Genomic DNA, 27,873 nt, shown 5'->3' with positions numbered 1-27,873 from the left:
AGATTTCAACAGACAAATGGCCGGTCACATTATATACTTAATTGATTATTATGCAAATTTGTATGTGATTAGATAAGCTAGGGATATATTGTTACTGCCACTTAATTTCTTTTTTTTTCAGAAGTATAATACGATGACTTTATAGAAGAAATAAATTCTGTAATTTTATTTTTAAATACTAAATAAAGAACAAATTATCAACCAAAATGGTGGAACCAACTTTGCTACAAAGTTACGTCAAAATCTTCACTGTAGTTTCATTGTATTGGTTTGTTTCAATTACTCTGGTATTTGTTAACAAATCTTTACTAAGTGGAGCCACAAAGCTAGAAGCTCCACTTTTTGTCACATTTTTCCAATGTGTTGTGACGATTGTGGCCTGCTATGCCATCAAAGCAGTTTCTGTCAAGTTTCCGAATAAGGTAAATATTTTTCAGAGTAATGTATGCAGTTTTAACACTGACTTTTTCCCAGGGGGAAATAGTGAATTGTCTTTAGGTGGCTCATAACCTTGCAAAAACTTTATTGGATTCAATAATCTAGCATTGTCCCAAACTTCTGCACCATTAAAATGGTTTTGTTCTGTAGGAAATTATATTGATCAAAATTGGGGTTTTACATTAATATATTGTGTGCATAGTCTTATATCCCATAAGATTCTTGCTTTTTCCACATGTTGTAAATAACAACAAGTATAATAGAAAATCTTATTTTTTATTTGACTATGCTGTTTGTGTCTTAGTCGATTTTTCATGTGTGATAACAAAACTATTCTTTGAAGAATACTTGTTCGAGTCTAGTACTTTTACTAACTTACGGACTTATGTTAGTTATTAATATGTTAGTAATTTGTTTAAAAGTTAATTTTGTGTTTTAGGTTTCCTTTCCTGATCTGACACTGAAAATAAACATTATGAAACAGGAATTTATATTACTTTTAAATACCATTCGGTTATTGTTAAAAAATAGATAGTAAAGGGAAGGGATTTAGCACAACTTTTCAAACTATAAACATAAATCAAAAGTGTTGGTTTAAAGCAATTATTTGGCCGATTTCCCTTACGAGTAATATAAATGGTTTTTAATCAGGTGTTGCCTCTATCTGTGATATTCGTTGGCATGATAACATTCAACAACCTTTGCCTGAAGCACGTCGGTGTATCCTTCTACTATATCGGTCGCAGTCTTACCACAGTATTCAACGTGCTGTTAACCTTTTTTATCCTGGACCAAAAGACAAGCATACCCGCCGTAGCCTGCTGTGGCGTTATTGTTGGCGGATTTTATCTTGGGGTCGATCAGGAAGACCAAAGTGGAACTTTCTCGCTATCTGGTACCATTTTTGGCATTCTTGCCTCGCTATTCGTGTCCTTGTTCTCTATTTACACCAAGAAAGTGATGCCCTATGTGGATGGAAACATATGGATGTTGACTTTTTACAACAATGTAAATGCTTGTATTTTATTTATACCTCTTATGATAATTACGGGAGAATTTTATATTGTCGCTGAATTCGACAATTTGGATGATCTTGGCTTTTGGTGGATGATGTCTTTGGGTGGATTGTTTGGCTTCGCCATTGGCTATGTCACTGGACTTCAAATCAAAGTAACATCACCCCTGACGCATAATATCTCGGGAACAGCCAAAGCTGCAGCACAAACAGTCCTTGCCACTTATTGGTATTCTGAAGTTAAAACGGTTGCCTGGTGGTTCAGCAATGCAGTGGTCCTGGCGGGCAGTGGGGCCTACGCCATGGTTAGGCAGAAAGAAATGGCAGCTGCTAAAAAGCAGGAAAGTAAACAACAAGTGAAAGATTCCTACAGTCATACAATTAAGTTTAATACTAAATAGTAATAACTAGATAAAACAAGGCTTGTTTTCAAAGACTTTATAAATACCCAAAAAGCGCAAAAATAGATCTGAATATGTTAATTAGAGAGGGGGGCACGAATATTTAGAAAAATTGTAGAACAGGACAAATTTAGATTTGTTTTAATTAACTAATTTAAGATTAGATGTAAAAAGATTATTATGTAAATTTTCTAGATTCTCCACTCTATCTTCCAAAGAATGAACGGTATAACTTTTAGTTATGAATATATTTTTTGTACAATATCTTTATTTTCTTTGTTGATATATATACAGCATAATATTTTTCACTAAATTGAATGTTGTAAAGAAAACCATTTGACTCAATAATGGTAAATTTTATTAAGTTTAACTAACTCGTTAGTATTAGAATATGATTAAAACTCTATTAATCTTGTAATAATATTTCGTATAAATGTCCCTTTCTTTGACATACAACAATGTATCTTGATAGTAATGCTTGAATCTTTACTTAAATCATAATATAGGAAGAGAAATCTGTATTACCCACCTCGTCAACTGAGAAAGTGCCTAAGGAGGATGAAAAACCTTTATTAAGCAGCTCATAATTTTTTTGAAAGGGTTTGGTTTAAGAAAAATTAAAGGATTTAAAGGAAAGTCTGATTTGCATAGTTAACATACTAACTAATCTAATTACCTTTACAGATTTCTTTACTACAGGTAAATAAATTAATGACTATACTTTTGCAAATTCAGCCTTTCTTTTATAATTCAAACAGTACAATTTTCTTTAACTTAGTGCCATAGATATAGCTTTACTAACGGGTATTTTTTTATACCTCTTAATAATTGATTGATGATCCATTTTCAATTTTCTTATTTTCTTCAATACCTATTTTTTGTTTTTTTTTGTTTTAAATAGTGTGGAGGGTGAAGGTAATAGAAACAAGCCATGTGTAATAAGTATTAAAGACATATGTGATATTAATAGTAAATATGATATTATTAGCGAAGCTTTGCTATAATTTTCTTTCGTTAGTCTTGCCAACACTGATTTGACATATAAGTTTTTCAACAGGCTTTGCTACTTTTAGATGTCATAGCCTTTGTTATGTTTTTGCGTTTCTAGAATCTAAAGGGGGGGGGGGGGGGGGGTAATGCAACCATCTCGTAATCAATGATTAAATGGCCCTTAGAATTCGAATTTCGAAATCTGTCTCATCCCTAAATCAAACAAAAAGTTGGAAAAGTAACGGCTAGCGGCTCAGCCGTTCAGCCGTTTTTTGCCTATTTTCAGGGCAAATTCATCATTAATTACGTAGGAATAAACTTTTTAAAACATATTAATGGTTTAATTCATGTTAAATGATAGCAATAACCATTTTTCAAATTTCTAGTACCAACAGCTACCGGCTAGAACCGTTTGATAATGTTTTTTAGCGACAAAAAGTATTATGTGGAGATAGGTTTCGTGACTAATTTGCTCTTAAGATAGCCAAAAAATGGCAAAACGGCTGAGCCGTTAGCCGTTACTTTTTAAACTTTTTGTTCGATTTAGGGAAAATAGACCTACCAAGGATTATACATGCAAAATTTCAGATCGAAATTCGAATACTAAGTGCCATTTAATCATTGATTTCGAGAAAAAAACCCTTTACTCTAAAAACTTATGATAACTCTTTTTCTCTAAAAACCTTTATGATGTTAGAATTTTATTTTTAGTTTGTATTTTAGTGTACAATATTTTAGTTTTAAAAAGGGAGGAGTAGGTTGCGCTAAAAATTTGTGAATGTTGTGAGTTTTAAGTTAAAAACAGTATGTAGTAATTATGTAAACTTAAAAAAAAAATTTATCTTTAGTTCATTTTAGTAAGAAATACACAAAATTAGTGAATATTGTTGTTCTACTACTAATATTAAGCCTTAAAACTCACACCTTTACGGATTTTTAGCGCAACTTACTCCTCCCTTTATGCCGACAAGGACAAATATTATAATAAATTGTTTACAGGGTAGTAGATTAAGATTTTAGACAGGCAATCCTTTATATAATTACCTACCTATTTTTTCCTTCCATTTTTTTCTTCTGTTTTTATAATATTTGTGCCTTTTTAATTTTATAGCATGATTTGTATTTTTATTTTTTATACTTTTGTAAATCATAGCAATAATTTATATTATTTTTGTTTGTTTATACTGCACATTTAGCTTTATTTCAGGGGTGTATATGCCGCACAAGATTCATTTTTTTCCACTACCTAAGGAAAAAAATTTCTTTTTTTTCCCCTTATTTTTTTTTAGCAAAATATTTTCAGATATCTTTATTTTATTCACATTATCCTCCTCACATTTTATTTTTTTTCACCAAGGAGGGGAGAAAAAAGGGGAAAAAATGTTTTTAGTTCTTTAATTTTTACATTTCTTCCCCCCCCCCCCCCAAAAAAAAAAAAAATGACATACTTCTTTATTCCCCCCCCCCCCCCCCCGCTTAAGCAGGGTCAACCATGCAGAATATAAACCCTTGCTTTATTTGTTGGTGGATTTTTATTAGTATTAGTTATCAATCCGGTGCACTTTTTGTTTTCTTTTGTTTTATAGATTTTTATTTTTGTTAATTTTATTATATTTGTGTTTCAGTGCTACTATACTTAAAATCAAATTACAAATCTTATTTATAAAGAAATAGCTGTCTGTTGCTCAAAAGCAGGGTTGGCAATCCAAACTATAGCTTTATTTATGGTATTCATTTTTTAAAAACCTCTAAACTCTCTTACAATTTTTGAATACCCTATTTTGAGCAGGAATAGTACATAGGAAGATCAAATAACCTTGAGGATGAATCAACTATTCCATTTGTCCTAAATTAAAAGATTTGAAAATTGTTATTGTAATACAGAATTTAAAAAAAAAATTTCTTTGAACTTTTAATATTTTGAGAATGTGATTAATACATCTTTCATATGTCTATTCAGGCCAATTATCTTTCTCACATTGTTCTATCCCTGCATGTTTGATGTAAACCCAAAAATAAATTTGTATTATTATATTTCAGATCTCAAGATGTGGCAGTTGTTTGTCCTGTTAAATATTTTACCCTTCGTCCATCCCCTTTATTTTCACATCGCTGAAACTGAAAGAAAATGCTTCATAGGAAATTTTCAATACTTAGATGAAAAAGTTTAATATTATAGAACATAGTAGCGTAGCAATAGTTAATTTAGGATAGTTTGGTGAAAACAAGGGCTCAGCTGATGTATTGCATATGCACGTCATAAGTTACATTGTACATGACTGATTGACGATTAGAGTAAAGCACTAGAGGGGAAAGGGGTTAAATAACTGTATGTCCCCATCCCAAGGACCTTGTGCAGACTATCAATTGGGTCTTTGAAAATCAACCAATTGTTTTGGGAATATTAGCACAGCCAAGTAGCAGAAAATAATCTGCTAGCAGAAGAAAAGATCCTTTGAAAAGGGGGTTAGGTAGTCATCTGTATATATATTTATACTATAGATCTTTTGACTGGCGGACAAATCATATTATACAATAGCTACGTTAATAGACAGGTGTTAATTAGAATTATGTCGCTAATGTATTGAACACATTTAAAGAAAGGAGAAAATATACACCTGTTTATTTTAATTTTGAGAAAGTACCTTCACATATTTGTTTTTGAATTAAATGAATCTTTACATTTACGTAAACCTTTGTTTTCTTTCGAGTTGTGTTTGTGTTTCTTCGGAATTTCGACACATTTTTCACATCTTTCCCTTAAAGTACAAATTGATCATTGAACCCTGTGGGACTGAACAGTATCCAATAAAACCTAACCTAATATAAAGTAATAAACAAAAAACTACCACCCCTCTCCCCCTTATTTTTAATTTAGTTCATTATTTGGGAGAAGGGGAAAGGAAGGCACCTCGAGGGAAACCGCCCTAACCTAATTAAATATAAAATAAAAATACAAACATATGACGGAATATAACATCACATTAAGCAGGTGGACTAATTCGATTTAAATTATTCCAATACACTTGTGTTTAGCAGAAAAACCTTGTTTTTAGTTTTAATTATTGAAAAATAATAAATTTTGTTTCCATAGAAACTAAAAATCAGATATTTCAATAAAAAAAAACTGTTGGTACCTAACCATCTAGGTATTTATCTAAGTATTGAAAACTTTGAAATCTCAGAGGAAATTCCGGATCAGACTATGGTGACTGGTAATTATAAGGTAAGGACGCAGCACAGCAGGCCCTTGTTTCTGATTTCATGATTAGATTAATTTATTTTATGTAACCTTACGTAGATAAATTATTGTACGTTCGTATTTTTTTTTAGAAGCGAAGATACCCATTAACAAAAAACATCCAATAAATGATTTACTTTGTCCGTCAGTCTGTCGGTATTGCTTCAAAGGACAAACTTTATATTTTAAAAGAATTCGTGATATTATACTGTTTTATACACATTATTCTTTTTGAACATATCTAAACAATCTGTTTTACAACCATTCAATTTCTAGCAGAACTCGCATTGCATATTATAATTTTTCAGGTGCAATTGTACGACCCAAGAACGAACGGATTTGCTCCGTCCAGCCCTGAGATTGGTATGCACGTCGAGGTCAGAGATCCTGATGACAAAATTATGCTCAGTAAGGTTAGTAAAGGTTTAAACTTATTAAAACACTCTGTTTGCATTACTTTGACATGGAGTTGCTAAAATTGCTTAAAATAATTGCACAGTTACATGTTAAGTTAATGAGCAAAAAAGTAAAAAACCTTTGAAAGTTTTACATTCCACTTTTTTAACCCTTTCTTCCCTCAACATGACTTTTTTTTTGGGGGGGGGGGGGGCCACTTTAAATAATTGTGCTAATCATTACCATTAACAAGATTTTCTTTTGTTTCTAATTTGATGTACAAAACAGTTTTTGATGACTTGTAATTTCATTCAAGTGTATTTTTTCTCGGGTTTCAATATTGTTCGTACTAATTGCATTTGATCAAATAATGTTAAGTAAGTGATTTTGTCCACATTGATTAGATGAATCATTAATATTAAAGATTCAGGGTGAAAAACAGATCTATAAGTAGTAGATGTATATATCTCCCTCTTTTTTAATGATCTTTTTCGTCTGCTACCAAATTGTTTTATGCTACTTAACTGTGTTAATATATCTGATACCATTGGTTGATTTTCAAGGACCTAATTGGGAGTCGGCACAAGGACACTGCGATGGGGAGATTCAGTTATTTGACCCTTTCTCCTTCTAGTGTTTTATTCTAATATTATATGTGAAGTATCTGTGCTAGTATTTAGACCAGAAATATGAAATTAGGAAGGGGTTTGTTCCCCTTTTCTTCATAAACTAAAGATTTATTCCTCCCTGACAAAACCCTTTGCACGCCACTGATTCTTTTATATGTGCAAATATCATGTTAAATTGTAGGTGTACAGTAACGAAGGAAGATTCCAGTTTACCTCTCACAATCCTGGAGAACACGTGATCTGTTTGTACAGCAACAGCTCCAAGTGGTTCTCTGGCACTCAGCTCAGGTATGTTTTCCTCCAGTCCAACTAGTGCCCACGACTGTGCCATACCACATTATAAAGCTTGATGTTGTGAAGGTTATGGGTTCGAACTATGACTTACAATGCTTCTTAAATAAAGATTAAAATTAGTTCCTTTTAATGCTATATCAGAGTACTAGCGGCTTCGCACCTAGCCTCTAGGGGCTTTGCCCCAAGAGGTAATTAAAAAAAAAATTAAGTACCCCCACTAAGGTAACCCCATTACTTTCTGTTAAAAACAAAAAAAAATTAAGTACCCCCACTAAGGTACCCCACTACTTTCTAATTAAAAAAAAATGAGGGGGGGATTTTTTTGTTTTTAGGGGGGGTTGGGGGTGTCCCACCCCCCAAGAAAATAGCTTAAAACCACCACAGGACCAGTAGGTATATACCCTGAAGAGTAGAATCCGATTGGTTCAGTGGTTACCGAGATCTTAAGGGACAGACAGACGGACAGACGGTCAGACGGACAGACATCAAGCTACTTTGTATTATAGATAAAGAGAGTAGGAGGATAATAAAAGGCGCAACTCATTACCATGCACAGTTGGGACTTATCATAAGTCTTGCAATCAACGGGTTGGTTGTCTGTACTGTATTGTGCAAGCTTCATATAAGCACTAAGTCTTCAGATCTTTAATTCTGAAACAATCCTTTACATTCTATGGTTGTATTTTATTCCTATACATGAAAATACTATAAACATACTAATCCTTATATGATCATTATTATTTACTAGGTATTTTATTTTAAAAAGTATAAATGAGAATTAAAACACTTTTTTATAACTCGTCAAATCCATTCAATGAAACTGTCCTCTAAGATACAATGATGAAAAAAGTTGAAAATAAAGTTACAAAATATAAAGTTATTTCGATTTTCAAAAGTTTGCATCATTTTCTAAATAGACTTTCCTTGTTTTATAAACTTTTCTTTTCAAATAATTCATTTTTAATGTATATTTTTTCCATCAAAACTTCCTACAAGTTTCATAAAAGATTGATCTGTTAAAAGTGTTAATTTGTAACGTTTGAAATGAATCTAAACTTTTTAAAATTTAAAGATTGATAGATTTTTTTATTACAAGAAAATAAGGTTAAATTCCTATTTTAAGGGGACTAAGTACCTTCCAGCAGTGATTCTAAAAGTTTTTTTTGATAATATACTAGGGTTATGTTTAATATCGTTATATCGCTTAAAAGGTTTAGTTTCACATGAATAAAACTTTGAAATGTTAGACATTTTGTGACTAAATATCATCAAATGCTTTGTTGAGTTCAAACTGCCATGACACAAAAGTAAACTTTTTCAATGAAAAATGTTAATTTAGAGAAAGGGATGGTAACTTGTAATATTGTAAACAGTTTTATTAGTGTAGTTTCAAAATTTATAGCATTTGATTATGTTTTGGTGTATTATTTTATTTGAACTATTGAAATCAACGAAACATTTGATGATATTTTGTCTATAAGATGCTTAACATTTAAAAGTTTTATTTATAGAAAACCATAGTGAAACTTAATGTTTTTAGTTGATATAACAATATTTAACATAACTCTAGTATATTCACAAAGTGACAAAAAGAAAACATTTAGAATCACTACTGGAAGGTGCTTAGAATCACTTTCTCTTGTTCGTGCACAGTCCCCTTTTGTTAATTTTCGACCTATATTTTGTTCTTATAAAAATGAATAGCCTACACTAGTTGCAGAAATATAATATTCTTACTCAAACATTTTTATCATTTACAACAATATATTGACACATAAATTGGAGAATCCTGATTTTAAAGTATTAGAATGTTCGTCTTTCTGTACAGAGTGATTTCGCTAAACACTAAACCGTTATGGTTATCTTCTAGATTGAAGTTTCTCATAGGTCATGGGAAGGTTTATAACTATTTTGGGGGAGAGTACCGCCACCAAAGAATGGTTGTTAATGTACTATGTTTTTGCACTACGAGACAGGTTTATAAATGCTGCCCCCCACCCCCCTCCCCCTAAATTAACTCCAATTTTCTGTCTTATGATTAGATTAAAATATTAAAGGGGGGCGTAACTGAAGCTTTTTTGATGCTGGGGGGGGGGGGGGGGGGTTTTCTCCGGAACCACTTGATGAACCGTGCAAATTTTTTGGACTTAAGCTTTTAGGGGTATGAACATCTTATGGTTTCAAAGTCAACCCCCTACCCCCACCCCCTAGCCCCCCGGGGCTCAAAACCCCCCTAAAAATGAACCTAACCTTAATTTTCTCAGAAACCATTTGACCAATAGGGATGATTTCTTAAACTTAAACTTTTATGGTTATAAACTAACTGCTAGATTAGAAGTCACCCCCCTGCCGCCAACCCCTAGCCCTCCGGGGCTCCAAAAAACCCTAAAAATGAACCTAACTTTAATTTTCTCAGAAACCATTTGACCAATAGGGATGATTTCTTAAACTTAAGCTTTTATGGTTATAAACTAACTTCTAGATTAGAAGTCACCCCCCTGCCGCCAACCCCTAGCCCTCCGGGGCTCCAAAAAACCCTAAAAATGAGCCTAACTTTAATTTTCTCAGAAACCATTTGACCAATAGAGATGATTTCTAAAACTTAAGCTTTTATGGTTATAAACTAACTTCTAGATTAGAAGTCACCCCCCTGCCGCCAACCCCTAGCCCTCCGGGGCTCCAAAAAACCCTAAAAATGAACCTAACTTTAATTTTCTCAGAAACCATTTGACCAATAGGGATGATTTCTTAAACTTAAGCTTTTATGGTTATAAACTAACTTCTAGATTAGAAGTCACCCCCCTGCCGCCAACCCCTAGTCCTCCGGGGCTCCAAAAAACCCTAAAAATGAACCTAACTTTAATTTTCTCAGAAACCATTTGACCAATAGAGATGATTTCTAAAACTTAAGCTTTTATGGTTATAAACTAACTTCTAGATTAGAAGTCACCCCCCTGCCGCCAACCTCTAGCCCTCCTGGGGCTCCAAAAACCCTAAAAATGAACCTAACTTTAATTTTCTCAGAAACCATTTGACCTATAGGGATGATTGCTTAAACTTAAGCTTTTATGGTTATAAACTAACTTCTAGATTAGAAGTCACCCCCTGCCGCCAACCCCTAGCCCTCCGGGACTCAAAAAAATCCTAAAAATGAACCTAACCTTAATTTTCTCAGAAACCATTTGACCAATAGGGATGATTTCTTAAACTTAAGCTTTTATGGTTATAAACTAACTTCTAGATTATAAGTCACCCCCCTGCCGCCAACCCCTAGCCCTCTGGGGCTAAAAAAAATCCTTAAAATGAACCTAACCTTAATTTTCACAGAAACCATTTGTCCAATAGGGATGATTTCTTAAACTTAAGCTTTTATGGTTATAAACTAACTCCTAGATTATAAGTCACCCCCCTGCCGCCAACCCCTAGCCCTCTGGGGCTCCAAAAAACCCTAAAAATGAACCTAACTTTAATTTTCTCAGAAACCATTTGACCAATAGGCAGGGTGTTGGAGCCGTATGATTTTGATGCGGCTCCGGCTCCGCGGAGCCGTATTTGGAAATACGGCACCGGATCCAGCTCCGGCTCCTACCTTAAAATTAATATATCAATTTTTTTCATTATTGAATTTGATAAAATAAAATAAATAATATATAATATTTTCCTTTTATTTGATTAAAGCTATATAAAAGTAGAAGGATGTGTGTCTATTTGTTAAGTAACAATAGTTTTTCTGTTTATTATATGGAAATAGACCGTTGCCAAATTATAATATTACTTTAAAAAATCATTTTTAGCTAGTCCGGAGCCGGAGCCGTTTTTAACAAAAAATACGGCTCCAGATCCGGCTCCACCAAAAATGTTGCTGCTCCCGGCTCCGAAACCCTGCCAATAGGGATGATTTAATAATGCGGTTCCTGAGAAAACTGAGATTAGGTTATTTTTCTGAAAGCATGTTTAAAAAAAATTACTGGAAATTTAAGCTAAAGTATAGGGTAAGGGGGGGGAAGTTTCGGTAAGGGGCTATTCTCGGTAATTTCGACCTACCTTCATTAAATGACCTTTTTCTCCATGTTCCTTTCAAATGACAGAAAAAAACATAAAAGCAAATTTGTTCCTTATTAAATTGCCTACAAAAAAGTATAAAATTTTTTGTGAGATGAATATTAAGGGTACTTATTGAGTCTCAAAGTCATACGAAAAAATTTTTTTTTCCAAAAATTTTTTAGTAGGTGTGTAAAGATCGACCTACACAAAAATTGGTAAGACCTAGAGCTGATCTGAAAAACTTTTTGAACTAGAAATTGCCCGCTTTTTCCAAATCCGTTGAGAGCTTTAAAATCAGGTTAATATTTTTTTCAAAAATGACCAAAGTTGGCGCCGGGGGAAAAATCGGTAATTTCAAAAGAAATTAAAATTCAACTTTTAAGGTCATGTTTTCATGTTTTCTTTTGTCAAATCTATTATTCCATATGGACTTTTTAAGAATTAGGCCTAAAAATGAATAGAACAGATAAAAAACAAAAAAAAAATTAATTTTATTTTTTGAATCAAAATTTTGCGAGGAAAAAATCAAAATTTCTGGTCCTTTGAAAAAAAAAAAATTTTTTGACATAGGAGGAATAGTCCGATCTTTATGAATTTTTTTGTGGTTAATCCCAATCACCTATACTAATTATGATTTATTACGCTTGTTTGGTCGTTTGGCCTTTTTTCATCGATTTTTTTAAGGTTAAAATGTAGTCAAGATTTTTTGCAAAGATGACACTTTAGCTTCAAATTCAATTTTTGAGGTCAATTTTTAATCAATTTTCATGTTTTTTGGGCTAAATCTATAGTTCAATGTGAGCTTTTTTAGGATCAGGCCTAAAAAGTAATAAAATACGTTTTTTTCTTATATTAATTTTAAGTTTTTAAAAAAAAAAAATTTCGAAAAAAAAAATCGAAAATTCGCGTCTTTCAAAAAAATTCATTTCTAACATAGAAGGAATAGTCCAATCATTATGAAACTTTTTGTGGATAATCCCTATAACCTATACTAATTATGATTATTTATGTTCGACTGGCCGTTTGGCCGTTTTTCATCGATTTTTTTTAGGTTGAAAAAAATTACCGATATTTCCCCCGGTGGTGGGGAAATATCGGTAACTTTTTTGCGGTCAATTTCGGCCAACTTCTAAAAGTCCTAGGATAATGTCCTTTTAGGACCTGATAGTCCTTTCCGTAAGCTTTCTACTGGTCTTGGTTTCATTTGAAAATATTAATATTTACCCCATTTTTTTTCAAAAAAAACGAAAAAAAACCGAAATTTCCCCCCCCTTACCCTATTTTTTAGGAGCCCAGGGCCGGGGGGCTATGGCGTGGGTGACTTCTAAAATAAAATTTAGTTTACAACCATATATCTGCCAAACAAAAAAGTAGTTTATACACATAAAAAAACATCTCTATTGATCAAATGGTTTCTGAGAAAATTACAGTTAGGTTCATTTTTAGGGTTTTTTAAGCCCAGGAGGGCTAGGAGTTGGCGGCAGGAGTGGGAAGACTTCTAAAATAAAAGTTAATTTATAAGCATAAAAGCTTAAGTTTAAGAATCTATTGATCAAATGGTTTCTGAGAAAATTAAGGTTAGGTTCATTTTTTTTTGAGTCCTGGAGGGCCTGGGGTGGGCGGCAGGGGGGTGCCTTCTAAACTATAAGTTAGTTTATAAGCATAAAAGCTTAAGTTTAAGAAATCATCTCTATTGGTCAAATGGTTTCTGAGAAAATAAAGGTTAGGTTAATTTTTATGGGTTTTTTTGATCCCCGGGTGGCTAGGGGTTAGCGGCAGGGGGGTGACTTCTATACCAAAAGCTAGTTTATAACCAAAAAGGCTTAAGTTTAAGAAATCATCTCTATTGGTCAAATGGTTCCTGCGAAAATAAAGGTTAGGTTCATTTTTATGGTTTTTTTTAACCCCGGAGGGCTAGTGGTTAGCGGCAGGGGGGTGACTTCTATACCAAAAGCTAGTTTATAACCATAAAGGTTTAAGTTTAAGAAATCATCTCTATTGGTTGAATTGTTTCTGAGAAAATTAAGTTTAGGTTCATTTTTAGGGTTTTTGAAGCCCTGGAGGGCTAGGGGTTGGCTGCAGGTGGGTGACTTCTAAACAATAAAAGTCCTAGAAATCTGACGTATTGATCATATTAGTTTTTTTTAGCCCCGAAGGGCTATGGGTTTGCGGCAGGGGGGTGACTTCTAAACTTTAGTTAGTTTATAAGCATAAAAGTTTAAGTTTAAGAAATCATCCCTATTGGTCAAATGATTTCTGAGAAAATTAAGGTTAGGTACATTTTTTGGGTTTTTTGAGCCCCGGATGGCTAGGGGTTGGCGGCAGGGAGGTGACTTATAATCAAGGAGTTAGTTTATAACCTTAAAAGCTTAAGTTTAAGAAATCATCCCTATTGGTCAAATGGTTTCTGAGAAAATTAAAGTTAAGTTCATTTTTAGGGTTTTTTGGAGCTCCGGAGGGCTAGGGGTTGGCGGCAGGGGGGTGACTTCTAAATCAAAATTTAGTTTATAACCATAAAAGCTTAAGTTTAAGAAATCATCCCTATTGGTCAAATGGTTTCTGAGAAAATTAAAGTTAGGTTCATTTTTAGGGTTTTTTGGAGCCCTGGAGGGCTAGAGGTTGGCGGCAGGGGGGTGACTTCTAATCTAGGAGTTAGTTTATAATCATAAAAGCTTAAGTTTAAGAAATCATCCCTTTGGTTCAAAGGGTTTCTGAGAAAATTAAGGTTAGGTTCATTTTTAGGATTTTTTTGAGCCTCGGAGGGCTAGGGGTTTGCGACAGGGAGGTGACTTATAATCTAGAAGTTAGTTTTTAACCATAAAAGCTTAAGTTTAAGAAATCATCCCTATTGGTCAAATGGTTTCTGAGAAAATTAAAGTTAGGTTCATTTTTAGGGTTTTTTGGAGCCCCGGAGGGCTAGGGGTTGGCGGCAGGGGGGTGACTTATAATCTAGGAGTTAGTTTATAATCATAAAAGCTTGAGTTTAAGAAATCATCCCTATTGGTCAAATGGTTTCTGAGAAAATTAAGGTTAGGTTCATTTTAGGATTTTTTTGAGCTCCGGAGGGCTAGGGGTTGGCGGCAGGGGGGTGACTTCTAATCTAGAAGTTAGTTTATAACCATAAAAGCTTAAGTTTAAGAAATCATCCCTATTGGTCAAATGGTTTCTGAGAAAATTAAGATTAGGTTCATTTTTAGGGGGGTTTTGAGCCCCGGGGGGCTAGGGGGTGGGGGTAGGGGGTTGACTTTGAAACCATAAGATGTTCATACCCCTAAAAGCTTAAGTCCAAAAAATTTGCACGGTTCATCAAGTGGTTCCGGAGAAAACCCCCCCCCCCCCAGCATCAAAAAAGCTTCAGTTACGTCCCCCTTAATAAATGTTTTTTTATAGCTTTTGCATAGATGGTGAAAAATTCCCCTTCCTACCATTCTTTACTTTTTCAATTAGAATGTATTTTTCAGAATGCCTTTTCTTTTCTAAGATTATAAATATGTAAGGTTTAACCCTTGAGAATATGTTAGAAAAGGTTTGAAACTTGAAAGTATTATCTTTCATTTCTCTAAGGGTTTATACGTGTTATTTTCAAAATTCATAGTTTCAATATATAGGTATATCTACTATTAACCCAATTATATTCCTTTCTTTTATAAGTAAATAGAAAATAAAATAATCTCTCTCAAAAATTATTAAATTATCACAACTTTTCTCTCTAATATTGGCTAAATACAAAGGACAGAGTTTTGTAGTTTTAAGATTAGGTTTGAAGATCAATTTTCTCTTGGGAGAGTGATGGTACTACAAAATAGTTTTTTTTAAAAATCTCTAGGACCTAGAAACTACACCTTAAAGGAGAAATTTATTGGTTCAGCGGTTAGCTAGAATCTTCGGAACATGCACATAGATCCTGTTACTTTTCTATCAAGATAATTCCGATATTTTTCTGTTTTTGCTGTTTAAAATACTTTTAACTAATTAAAAAATCAAATATTTATGTCGGATATAAATTGCCCAGGAATATAAGGAATAAGACAGTTGAAGAAAAAAAGACATCCCCAATATAGTCTCAAAAAACTTTTTAAACTGTAAGTTTAATCTAGAGAAGGGGTTATTTAATAAAAATCACAATTCCTTCCATGTGTGAACCGAAATTATCCTGTATGTGACCATAGGAGAGGGAAAAGTGAAAAAAAAGGATTTAAGGAAATTAAGGGGGTTTGCAATCATTGTACTTTTATCTTGGAGTAGAGGGGGAACTAACTGACTTACGAACAAACAAAGTAAAATATAGAGGAGCTTTGCTACTAAAAAAAATTATTTAATCTTTACTTAAGTAAGTGTTACTTGATACTTAAGAAGTTAAGTTTTGTAGAAATTAAGTTTAAGAAAATTATGTACCTAGTAAGTTTAGTGTTTCTTGTAAATAAAGGATTTTATATTTCACAGCTAATTAAATTTTCCAAGCCTTTTTTAACTTCTTATGTTCTACTATTACTCAACTTATACCAACAACGAAATTAATTCGGGAAAAAATCACGAACCTATGCGTTTTTTTAGTTAAAGTAGCGTGTGGTCAGGTCATCTATACATAGAGATGAGTAATCATAAGTATGTGTTCTTTTGGTATTAGCTTAACGTTCCAATATTATAATATAATTGAACAATAACATAAGGTCTTATTTGGACAGGGGTGTATATTCTTCATAAGATTTATTTTTTTTTCCCGGCTACAAAATTTTTTTATTTTTTTTTCCCACCTAGTTTTTTCTCTCCAAGTAGGGGGGAAAATGAAAAAATATTTAAGGAACTCTATTTTATTTATTTTATCCCTCATACCACACATTTTTTTAGTTTTTTTTCTCCAAGGAGGGGGGGAAATGGAAAAAATGTTTTCAGTTTTCTTAATTTTTACATTTTTTTCCCCTCCAACCACTTATTTCCCCCCCCCCTCCCCATTAGCCGGGGATCCCATGCAGAATATACACCCCTGTATTTGGAACTTTCTTTTTTTATACCTAACCATGACTTGAGTAGTATGGCTGGCAAGTGACCTTCATCCATATAAAATAAATGTAGATTTAATTAATTTTTTTATTTTTAGAGTACATCTTGATATCCAAGTTGGAGAGCACGCCATTGATTACGCTGATGTTGCACAGGTTTGTCCTTGTTATTAAATCGTAGATTTTCCATAATTAGGATCAATTGTACGTCATCATCACGTCAGGAACAGTTCGGTTTATTATAATTTTTATTTGAAAAGAATGTCTTTTCGAAAACCAGCGTCTTTGATTGTGAATTGATTTTGAATAGCAACTGAAATGCTAGACGTCTGTAACATACAGGCATTGTTTCCAAATACCACCTAAGCATAAGAATAAAGTCTTGAGTTACATATTTCTGTTAATCGCAAAAAAGATCAATTAAAGGTGTAATTATCATTAATTTGATTAGGTAGAAAAAAGCGGAAAGGTTACTTTTAATCAAACAAGTCAATGACTTTTCTCTTGAGTATCGCACGACGAATAAGGTAAAATTATCACCAAAAAAGTTCTTGTAAGGTATGTTAAACTTCTCAAAAAATAAAGATAACTCAATTGGCGTGGTACAAACATACATACAAACAGACGGACAAAAGTATTACTATTATTTTTTCTACACTTTTATTTTTTATATAGAAAGAAAAGCTAACTGAACTCCAGTTGAGAGTGAGACAGCTTTTGGATCAGGTGCGTTTTTTCATTAATTTTAAGGATTTTTCACAATTAAAAATGTACGCTGTTGTTGTTTTTGACAATGACAATGAGAAAATAATATTGAATTGTATATCTACTCAACCTTCCAGAGCACTAGAGCTTAAGACCTAGCCCTTGCAGAGAAATTTGCCCTATGCCGAAATTGCATATTTTATTACAAATTAAGACAAAGGGAAAAGTAGGTTTATCTTAAAATCCGTGAAGGTTGTGTGTTTTAAGTTAAAAACAGTAGTAGAACGATAAAAAATTATGTTACATTTTTTTTTGTCTATAGTTCTTTTATAAATAACTACACATATTTGTGAATATTAACGGTCTACTACTATTTTTAAGCCTTAAAAAGCAGGCCTTAAACGTATTTAATAAAATTATTTATTTATTCTATCAAGGTCGAGCAAATTACAAAGGAGCAGAACTACCAACGCTACCGCGAGGAACGTTTCCGTCAGACCTCCGAATCCACCAACCAACGTGTCCTCTGGTGGGCCCTTGCACAGACTGTCATCCTGCTGGCCATGGGAACCTGGCAAATGAGACACCTCAAGTCATTCTTTGAGGCTAAGAAGCTTGTGTAAATAAATCCTTCAACTTCCAAACAGCTGATCGGTTTTATTTTTTAAAAATCCTCGAACATAAAACATCTGATCTTAAAATAAAAAATCCTTCAATTTACAAATAGCTGTTACTTAGGCACTTAAAAAAAATCCCTTCGAACATTTTTAACACAAAATATAATATGTGATGCTTAGGTATTTATTAATATTATTTATTTTTCTTTGTTTCAAAACTTACAACTTGATATTATCCAATAACTTGCATTATGTTAAGTGTCACAATAAATAACTGGTGGGTTGAAACTTGAGCATTTATATTTTGAAATTCACATTGTTTCATAGAATTTATGCATGTTTTCAAGGTTTTAAGTTATGTTAACATTTCTTATTTAGATATTTTATTCTTCAAAGAATGAGTAGAGGAAAGCTTTATTCAAAGAAAGACATGTTTTGAATTTGCAATTAACAATTCTTACGAAATTCATTCTTGAAAAAAAGTACTACTCTAGGTATGTTGTTCAAACTTGACAACGTTTCATGAATATTAAACTTTTTTCTTCAGCCTTTAATTCATTTCTAATAAAGTCAATTTTATATTTACCAAAAAAATAGTTTATATCACTATTATTATATTTAACTAGACGAAGACTTTCAAACTTTTATTTTCTAATAATGAATGAGAAAAGCATGAAGCTTATTTCGAAATCGCTCTTTATATTTTCTTATGAAGTACCTATTAAGTTTTTCTCCAGAGAATTATGAGTAAAGGGGGAGGGTAATCTTTCATAAAGCATGACAAAAAAGTTTATGAAACAAAAATGTTTTTGAATTTTGATAAGAGACTTTTTAGGGGTTCATGGTTAATCAAAATTACTCATATTACTGCCATTGGTGGGTTTTGACATAATTTATGAGCATTGCCTTCTACCTCTTATATTCAACTTGTACTTTAAATCCAGTGAATAAAATGACATTATCATAATTAAAACTTTAGACGTCCCTGGAGATTTAAAACTTGTTTGATATAACTGCAACTTAAAACTCAATTACCTAGTTTTAAATATTAGATAGGATTTGTTAAATTTAAATTGAATTTGAATTACAGAACTTAAAACTGCGCAATTTATTTTATTTAGGTAGGATTTGAAATTTTTTTTTGCAAGGTGTTATATTTCCACCAATTTGTAAGGATTACTTAAGTGACACTTAAATGTTTTAAGTTGATCTTCATTATTATCACAAAGAAAATATACAACTTACAAGTACTTTAGTTAAGTATATTTCTAATGAATAGCGGATTTAGTTGCAAAAAAGGTCTCTTACACTTTATTGCGTTTTAAAAAGTTGTTATACTTTGCCTCTAGTAGATTTTAAACATTATATATTTGATTTTATCTTGACCTTACTATATTTAGGTATTTATTTTGTTTTTTAATGCAACGTTATTGCACAAATAGGAATTAATACAAAGTGGACTTCTTATTGACGAGATTTGAATAATCAAGATTCTTTTTCAATGTAGTTAATTTTTTTTAAAATCTCGTTTATGATTAGTTCGCTTAATAGAAACTTTATATTATTGTTAATAATAGCATTCCGAATATTTTTATTGTTTATTTTGTACATTTTTGCTGTTTGTATTAAAACTGTTGTAAATAAAAGATTTGTTTTAACAATAAAATATTTCTGTTTTTTTTTATTTTGTTGATTTTTTTTCTACAATTTTTTGTTGATTTTGTTTCAGATGTAAGATTTTATGAAAAATGGGACGAAGCTTAATTCAGATTTGTGACTCTTGGATTTGTCTCCCTATAAAGGTTTTGAATTAGGAAAAAAAACTTAAGGGACATGACAATGGACTATAAATTTATGTACATTCTAAATTATTATTAAATAAATTACTTCAAAATAAAAAGTTTGGACAATTCTAGTTTAAATCAATGATTCAAGATTTAACGGGGAGAACGTACATTCTAAGCTAACAAATGAGTGAACGAATTTTATAAAACTTTGGGTACTAATTTATATAATTTTTAGCTAAATGTCCTTACTTCTATGCATCAAAAGACTTGCCTATCGCTTAAGTGACTTGTGTTATTTTTCTAATCATGACATGGTTTTAAGCTATTTTTATGGAGGTGACTGATTCCTTGCTGTAGCAATTTTATAAAAATCATGCACACGACATTAGTCAATCATTTTTCTTTCGCATTATTTTCATTTGTAAATTGGAGAGGAATTGGTGGTTGTTATTTTTACAAGAATTTATGTTTTCAGACTGTTGAGTACTGCCCTATCTGTGGTGAAATTTGTTTAGGGAAGGATTTTTATTTGATAATCTTTTCACATGAATAACATGAGTTAAGGATTGAGCTAAAAGTCTCATGTGTATGTTACTTCAATAATTGTAAATACTTTTCACATAGATTACATGAATGTAAGAAAATTAAAAAGTAATGTTTAAAAATGTAAATTAAAGTCCCCTTTTTTTCTTGCTCTACGTCTAAGGGGTACACAAATACTCAGCGTGTCGGAGCCGTTTAATTTTGATGCCTCCGGCTCCTACCTTAAAATTAATATATCAATTTTTGTTCATTATTGAATTTGATAAAATAAAATAAATAATATAAAATATTTTGCTTTCATTTGATTAAAGCAATATAAAAGTAGAAGGATGTGTGTCTATTTGTTAAGTAACAATAGTTTTTCAGTTTATTATATGGAAATAGACCGTTGCCAAATTATAATATTACTTTAAAAAATCATTTTTAGCTAATCTAGAGCCGGAGACGTTTTTAACGAAAAATACGGCTCCGGCTCCACCAAAAATGTTGCTGCTCCCGGCTCTGGCTCCGAAACGCTGCAAATACTTATAAGTGCTTTTACACAAAGTGGTTGTTGAGCTCTGATACCCCATCCCCATATTTTAAAATAAGGGATGTGGGGTAGATTTATTCTTTTGCCTAACCTTTGTGGGGGGGGGGGGGGGTTAAGCCCTAACTTTGCGGGGCATATACCTGCATCTGCAATACTACCCAGTAGTACCCAATCTAACTTAACCTAACTTTCAATTTACTGAAATTATGGAGGGAGGGGGGATATCAGTGCTCAAAAAGTTTATTTGTGTGAAAGCGCATAGTTTTCTGTCCCGACACGTAATCAATAATCATTAAGTGTATGTTTTTAAGGGGGGGTGGGGTGTTTTGACACATTTGCGTAAATCTGGCACCTAGGCTTTATCTTTGGACTGAGAGGATAGGTTACTAATGATAAAATCATTCTTATATGATGAATTTCACGAAGTTTTAAGATTTTTTGGATAGGCCTCCAGGTTCCGGAGCTCCAGGCCTCCAGGTGGTCTCTGTACAGGTAAAAATGAAAAATAAATTTATTTTTTAAAGTTACAGGTCAACTTATAAAACAAAATATGCATCTTTTTTAATATTATTAACATATTTGAAGAAAAAAGATGCATATTTTGTTTTATAAGTTGATTTGTAACTAAATTTTTTTTTTCATTTTTACCTGTACAGAGAGCACCATATAAGAATGATTTTATCATTAATAACCTATCCTATCAGTCCAAAGAAAAAGCCTAGGTGCCAGGTTTACGCAAATGTGTCAAAACTCCCCCCCCCCCCCCCCTCTTGTAAAAATCCTCCAAATTAGATTCAGGCAGGGATACGAGAAGTCATATAGAGAACTGTCTTTACAATATAGATGATGCTGGTAAACAAGGAAAAAATGACAATATTTCGCAGATAAGGAATACGGATAAATATTTAGCAATTTAAATTACCTACTACTGTAAGGATATAATATGCAGTAAGATGCACTTTAATTTTTAAAATCATTTCACATAAAAAACTAACATATTTTTCTGATTTATTGATTACCGTAACCTTATTACTATACAAGTAACCTTTATTTACCAAAGTCTTGAAAGCTTTTGAATGATCCAGAAAGATAAAGGGGGAAGTAGGTTGTGCTAAAATTCCGTAAAGGTGTAAGTTTTAGGTCTTAAAATCAGTAGTAGAACGATAATATTCACTAAATATGTATATTTCTTTTGGTAATGAACTTTAGACAAAAATATTAGTGAAACTAAAACTTACACCTTTACGGTATTTTAGCATAACCTATCTCCCCCTTTTTCTTTACTACATATAAAATGTGGACAAAATCCTGGTTTGATATGATATGATATGATATTTAATCCTGTGCAACTGCGCGCCTCTTGCACGGCAGCTTGCAGGCCTACATGACCATTTGCACCAACATACATTACATTAATGGCCTTAATAATAACCTTATTAATTACAAAATTTTAAGCTAGGGGCGCTAACTCGCTGCTGGTGCCAGTACAGCGAGTTAGCAACAAATATGTTTGTTAAAAATTATAATAATAAATCAATGTAGGCTGCAGCTGCTGGACAGTTACACTTGACCCATTCTTTCTGGTTCCTCCTTAGCCAAAAACTGGTCGGCTCTTAGAGGTCCTGCGGGCGTGCAGGACCCTTCTGGGGTTCCAATGGGGGCTTGGCTGTCCATAGGTATGGCCGCTGTTCGGCGGCGGGGTGTGTGTGTGTACTTCAACTTTGTTTCGCTATCAGTCGGGGGGTGTGTAAGCCGTCAAAATGCCTCCGGTTGCGTCAGGGTGCGTCAGGTTGTTTCAGGTGGTTCAGGTACGTCAGTGTGCTATTTACCCTGCTCTCCCAACCTCAATGTTCAGGTGACTAAAAATACAATAGTTAACTTGTCCCATAGGGGACAAGGAGAGAAATTTTTTTATTTGGCTTTAAGTTTTAAATGCTAGCAATTTTGCATCTGCAAGAATAGCCTTCAAGACAACCAACTCTTTTATTTAAATTTGCAAAACCTTTTGCCATAGCATGCTTTATATGCAAATTTTAATTTGTTTAGTATGACTTATATACAGAGCCTAATTAATGGCAAACTTTTATTTGTTTAGCATAATGCTTTTCCCTGACAGTGAATTCTGATGCATCTCTTAAGTTTTCAAGTGTTTTTCTTTGAAAATTTTCATATTTTCAAGATGGCTGTTCTATTATGGTAACCTAACAATGGCGTCATTTAACAAGGAAATTTGTGACTCATATTAACTCAACTTCTATCAGAATTTAGCAGGAATTTTAAAAGATAAGACAATTGACGATAAATCATTTAACATCTCAAATGATGATAAACAAAATTACTCCTGTAGATTAATATTATTGGTTCAACAGTTTGGACACTGTTAGTTTGATCCAACCAATCAAAATTCATTAGAAATATCCAAAAAAATTTAAGCCTATTAATGAAAGCGTACCAGTATTATATATTCTCTTAAAGAATTTAGAAATCGATCAGGGTAAGTCATTAGCAAAAATTTGTGTAAAATTATGCCTTTGATACCTGTTAATATGGGGTTTTAGAGTTGTGAGTAAATTAAGCTCAAATGTCCGTCCTCCATGCAAATATCAACTAATTAAACTAAAAATAAGTCATTTTTATAAATATGAACAGGAAATGAAAATTTTGAAATCTGCCAAGAAACATCGAATTGTCAAACTTGCAAGTTGTTCCAACACAACTTGAATACTCCAGGAATGTAGAAAATTGTAGTATAAAATATATAAATAATAGTTTCTTTACCTCTAGCTTCTTGGAGAGGATAGAGGAGGCCAGTAAAATAGCCGAAAACCTACAACCTTTAAAGCTTCCCTGAGAAATAAAACCAAAACTTTTGAGATTTGTAGCTTCAGACAAAAATTTCTTACTATTAGTATGTTATAGATAAATCTTTCTTACAATAATCTAGGTATATCTGTATACATCCCAAAAAGCATATTATTCCCTTTGGTTTTCAATGTCCATAAATTAAATGGTTACACACAGGCTATTTATTATGTAACAGTTTTAAAGGGGGGGGGAGGGGTAAAATGTGGTGACTATTGCCACGCCATACCAGCAAATTTATTTTGGGCGCTACTCCCTTAGTTTTAGAGATAATTGGATCCAAATCTTTATAGTGTGTCACTAACTACCCCAAGTTTAGGTATCTCTCAAAAAAAAGGAGGCGGCATTTTCCGCCGCCGCCAAAAAAAATTTTCATTGCATTTCAATTAGGCAATTTGGAATCATTTGAGACCATGTTATTTTTTTCAAAAAAATATTTTCTTATATCCAACCCTGCAGAGGGGACTTTTTTAGTAGCGAAGCTACTCTATAATTCACTTTGTCCGTCCGTCAGTCCGTCAGTCCGTCCGTCAGTCCGTCAGTCCGTCAGTCCGTCCGTAACGCTATGGGGGAAATGGGATTTACTCAGCTCCTAAAAAAGATAGGATGCTGAAATTTTTTGACAACATTCCCATCATTAAGGAGCACAATTAACTATAAAACGTCATTGGCGGTTGGACCGCTTTTTAGCAGGTTTTAGGCTATTTTTATATTTTTCACATTTTTCTCCATATCTTCAGTATTTATGGTCCGAATTTCAAAATTTTTTCAGCTATAGATATCAAAATTAAATTTCCTATTGTTTAAAGAAAACAGCAATGAAGTCCAGACTGCCTTTTAGCAGGTTTTAGGCTATTTTTCTATTTTTTCTCCATATCTTTAGTGTTTATGGTCCGATTTTCAAAATTTTTTCAATTATAGATATCAAAATTGAATTTTCCGTCTTTTAAAGAAACCAACCATGACGAACAGACTGCCTTTTTAGCAGGTTTTAGGCTATTTTTGTATTTTTCACATTTTTCTCCATGTCTTCAGTGTTTACAGTCCGATTTTCAAAATGTTTTCAGTTATTGATATCAAAATGAAATTTCCCGTCTTTTAAAGAAAACAACCATGACGACCAGACTCCCTTTTAGCAGGTTTTAGGCTATTTTTACATCTTTCACATCTTTCTCCATATTTTCAGTGTATATGGTCCGATTTTCCAAATTTTTTAAGTTAAGGATATAAAAATTAAATTTTCTTTCGTTTTAAGAAACCAACCATGGCGGCCAGGGTTTTGGCTATTTTTATATGTTTTACATATTTCCCCATATCTTTGTTTTTTTTTATCCAATTTTTAAACTTTTTTGAATATCAGTATCAAAATAATTTTTCTCATTCTTATGGGCATCTTTTATGTAAATTACTTTGACCATCGTCATCAAACAAAATAAAACAAGGTTTTGTGTTTATTTTAACCAATAAATCTATTCTTGATTTTAATAAATACCCTTTTCCCATCTACAATTTTTTGTGCTTCGCTACTTATGGATGTTGTCATCCTTGTTTCTTCTTCAAATTCTCGTTTATCACAAGGTATATCTTAAATTCAGTGCTTCTAATGTGCTTTTGAAGATATTGGATCCAAATCTTTATAGAGTGTCACTAATTAGTAATTACCCTAAGTTTAGGTTTCATTAAAAAAAAAAACGGCGGCGGGACATCCGCTCCCGCCGTTCGCCGCAATTTTCCGCCGCCTCCAAAAAAAAATTTTTATTTCTCGCCGAATTAGGCAATTTGGAATCATTTGAGACTATATTATTTTTTTAAATTTTCTTTTATAACCAACCCTTATCTTGTCATTTAAAAAAAATAATTTTTGGTGGCGAAGGCTGAAAACGGAGGCGAACGGCGGGAGCGGCGGTCAAATCGACATTTTTTAGTTTTTGCCTTTTTTACTGACCCACCATAAAAGATTTGTTTCCAATATCTACACAAGCAGAGGAGTAGTACTGAATTAAAGAAATAACTTGATTAACGAGAATTTGAAAAAGTCCCCCCGCAGGGTTGGTTATAAGGAAAAATTTTTATTGAATAAATAACATGGTATCAAATGATTCCAAATTGCCTAATACGGCGAGAAATGCAATAAAAAATTTTTTTTGGCGGCGGCGGAAAATGGCGGGACCGCCGATTTTTTTGAAAGACACCAAAACTTGGGGTAATTAGTGACACAACCCAAAAGATTTTACCCAATTATCTCTAAAACTAAGGGATTAGCGCCCAAAATAAATTTGCTGGTATGGCGTGGCAATAGTCACCACATTTTACCCCCCCCCCCCCCTCCCCCCTTTACTGCTTTTGTCGCTTGGTTGCTTAGGTACTTATATAACTATCCTTGTATTTGTATCTTTCAAACTTTTATGTCTTTTAACTTTTGCAGCCTCAAAACTTATAAGGAAAAAAGCATAAAACAGCCTCTATCAACCCTTTTAGCATATTACGAGAAGGTTTCTTTTAGTATGTATTCAACATATGAAAGTCCAAATTTTTTACATCAAAAGCCCCGTCTATACAAAACTCTTAAAGATTCTCTAAGAAACACATCTTATTAGTAAGATATACTTAGGCCGATTATCAATTGAGTATTTAGCAATTTTCTAATTTATAGAAGAAATTCGCCATGTTGAAAATGAAAAAGAAGAAAATGACAAATTAGAAGAAACAAATGTAAATATTAAAGAAGGAGAAATTAAAAAGGAATTGCAACCTAAAAATAAGGTAATAGAGCACCTAATGTTGTATTAGCTACTAGCGGCTACGCCCCTAGAGGCCTCTAGTGGCACTTTAAATGTTTTTGTTTGTTAAATTTAATTTTTTATGTACGATACCACCTTATTTGACGTTGAAGTCTCCCCTAAGGGGGGGATTTTTTTGTTTTTGGGGGGGTTAGGGGTGTCCCACCCCTCAAGAAAATATCTTAAAACCACCACAGGACCAGTAGGTATATTCCCTGAAGAGTAGAGCCCATTCGGTTCAGTGGTTACCGAGATCTTAAGCTTATGACGGACAGACAGACGGACAGACAGACATCGTTCTACTTTGTATTATAGATAGTGGTCACATGTGAAGCTTTCTGGAAGTATGACTATGGAACTCAATTAATTTAATCAGGGTTTCGGATCCGGATCCGGATCCGGATCCGCAAGGATCCGCATATTTTGAGTCCAAGGATCCGGATCCGGATCCGCAAAAAAAATGCGGATCCGGATCCGGATCCTTAGACTCCAAAAAATGCGGAAAAAATGGAAAAATCTACCTAAATTTATATAAAATCTCAGACATTCTCTTGATGAGAGCCAATCTTTAAGGTTTAGGTTCAGACTTGAAAATTAAAAGTATTTTTGACTTCGAATTGAAGAATTAATTTTTTTGAAAAATTTGGTGATTTTATTTTTATTGTCAAAGATCCGGATCCGGATCCGGATCCGGATCCGCACTGACCAAATTTTGAGGATCCGGATCCGGATCCGCATAAAATCAATGCGGATCCGAAACCCTGAATTTAATAGTTGAGATAACTTTTTTCTATATTGTTAAAGATATTAACTAAGTATACAAAATCATAATATCACATGAATAATATTTTACGACTCTGTTTGAAATCTTAATGATTGAAATTTTTTTCTATGAACAAAATACAAAACTAAAACCATACTCTTCTTACTTTTCTCTACAAAAATTTCAAGAGTATTCTATACCTAATATACTCTTTTTTCAGAAGTTCTGTGATATATGTGTAAAATATTTCAAAACAAATTATCAACTAAAGACACATAGACTACAGGTAACTGAGAATTTATATCAAAGATATTTAAAAACGACGCAATAAGAGAAAGCCATATTTTTAAAGAATTGGATAATTTTTTTTTTTGGGGTGGGGGGATATTACCTTCTACTTTTGATATTAGTTTGTTATTTTTGGAGGGGCTGGGTTGATTTTTCTAAAAGTGGGGTTGTTTTATGTTTAAGAAAATATTCCTAAACCTGGGTATGACTATAGGGGACGGGGTGTATATTCTGCATGGGATTCTTGGGTAAGGGGGGGGGGGATGACGAAAAAAATATGTAGGGAAGGGGGGTAAAGAAACAATAAAGTGTAAAACTGGACCGAAAATATGGGGAAATATATGAAAGTCAGCAAAAAAGCAACTTTTGCTCTCATCTACACTCTACAGACACAAGAATTGCTATATATGATAGGAAATTTCATTTTAACTAGGGGGGGAGGGGGGAGAAGGAATGAAATTTTTTGCAGCAGGGAAGAAATTGATCTTGTGCAGGATTACTAGCAGGAATATGCCCTGTTAAGCAATGTCTAATAGGCTGTATTTTAT

General features: G+C 32.9%; 3 protein-coding genes across 7 annotated transcripts in view; all 3 read left to right on the top strand.

Moving 5' to 3' along the window:
• Positions 1-94: 94 nt before the first annotated feature.
• nac (GDP-fucose transporter nac) lies at positions 95-4,885 on the top strand. The gene is made up of 5 exons (XM_080147943.1): positions 95-422; positions 878-923; positions 1,091-1,798; positions 2,365-2,553; positions 2,756-4,885. The coding sequence occupies exons 1-4, from the start codon at positions 207-209 to the stop codon at positions 2,439-2,441; spliced, it is 1,047 nt and encodes a 348-aa protein (XP_080004069.1). The 5' UTR covers positions 95-206; the 3' UTR covers positions 2,442-2,553; positions 2,756-4,885.
• Positions 3,818-19,451, top strand: eca (transmembrane p24 trafficking protein eclair). Of its 5 annotated transcripts, none has more exons than XR_013874869.1 (8): positions 3,818-4,983; positions 6,030-6,070; positions 6,394-6,498; positions 7,292-7,398; positions 16,547-16,604; positions 17,124-17,174; positions 17,591-17,950; positions 19,322-19,451. XR_013874869.1 is itself a non-coding variant. In XM_080147946.1 (7 exons), exons 1-7 carry the CDS (start codon positions 4,893-4,895, stop codon positions 17,774-17,776), a joined length of 639 nt encoding a protein of 212 aa, XP_080004072.1. In that variant the 5' UTR covers positions 4,866-4,892; the 3' UTR covers positions 17,777-19,451. The 5 variants fall into 5 exon arrangements, 1 of the variants encoding a protein (XP_080004072.1); XR_013874867.1 differs by having other exon boundaries at positions 19,171-19,451; XR_013874868.1 differs by having other exon boundaries at positions 17,591-18,047; positions 19,310-19,451.
• Positions 19,452-19,486: 35 nt separating this feature from the next.
• LOC145306010 (uncharacterized) overlaps positions 19,487-27,873 on the top strand; it is a 30,690-nt gene continuing 22,303 nt past the window's right edge. The window contains exons 1-6 of the mRNA XM_080147942.1: positions 19,487-19,572; positions 20,033-20,072; positions 21,425-21,497; positions 23,286-23,362; positions 26,148-26,257; positions 27,258-27,323. Coding sequence (XP_080004068.1) covers positions 19,519-19,572; positions 20,033-20,072; positions 21,425-21,497; positions 23,286-23,362; positions 26,148-26,257; positions 27,258-27,323 — 420 coding nt within the window. The 5' untranslated portion in view covers positions 19,487-19,518. The remainder of the gene's footprint in view (positions 19,573-20,032; positions 20,073-21,424; positions 21,498-23,285; positions 23,363-26,147; positions 26,258-27,257; positions 27,324-27,873) is intronic.

The sequence above is a fragment of the Acartia tonsa genome, chromosome 14 (genome assembly GCF_053477335.1).
Source record: "Acartia tonsa isolate MP-2025a chromosome 14, ASM5347733v1, whole genome shotgun sequence".
In the NCBI taxonomy this organism is placed as follows: Eukaryota; Metazoa; Arthropoda; class Copepoda; order Calanoida; family Acartiidae; genus Acartia; species Acartia tonsa.
Note: the sequence above shows the minus strand (reverse complement) of the source record. Positions and strands in the feature narration are given on the sequence as shown.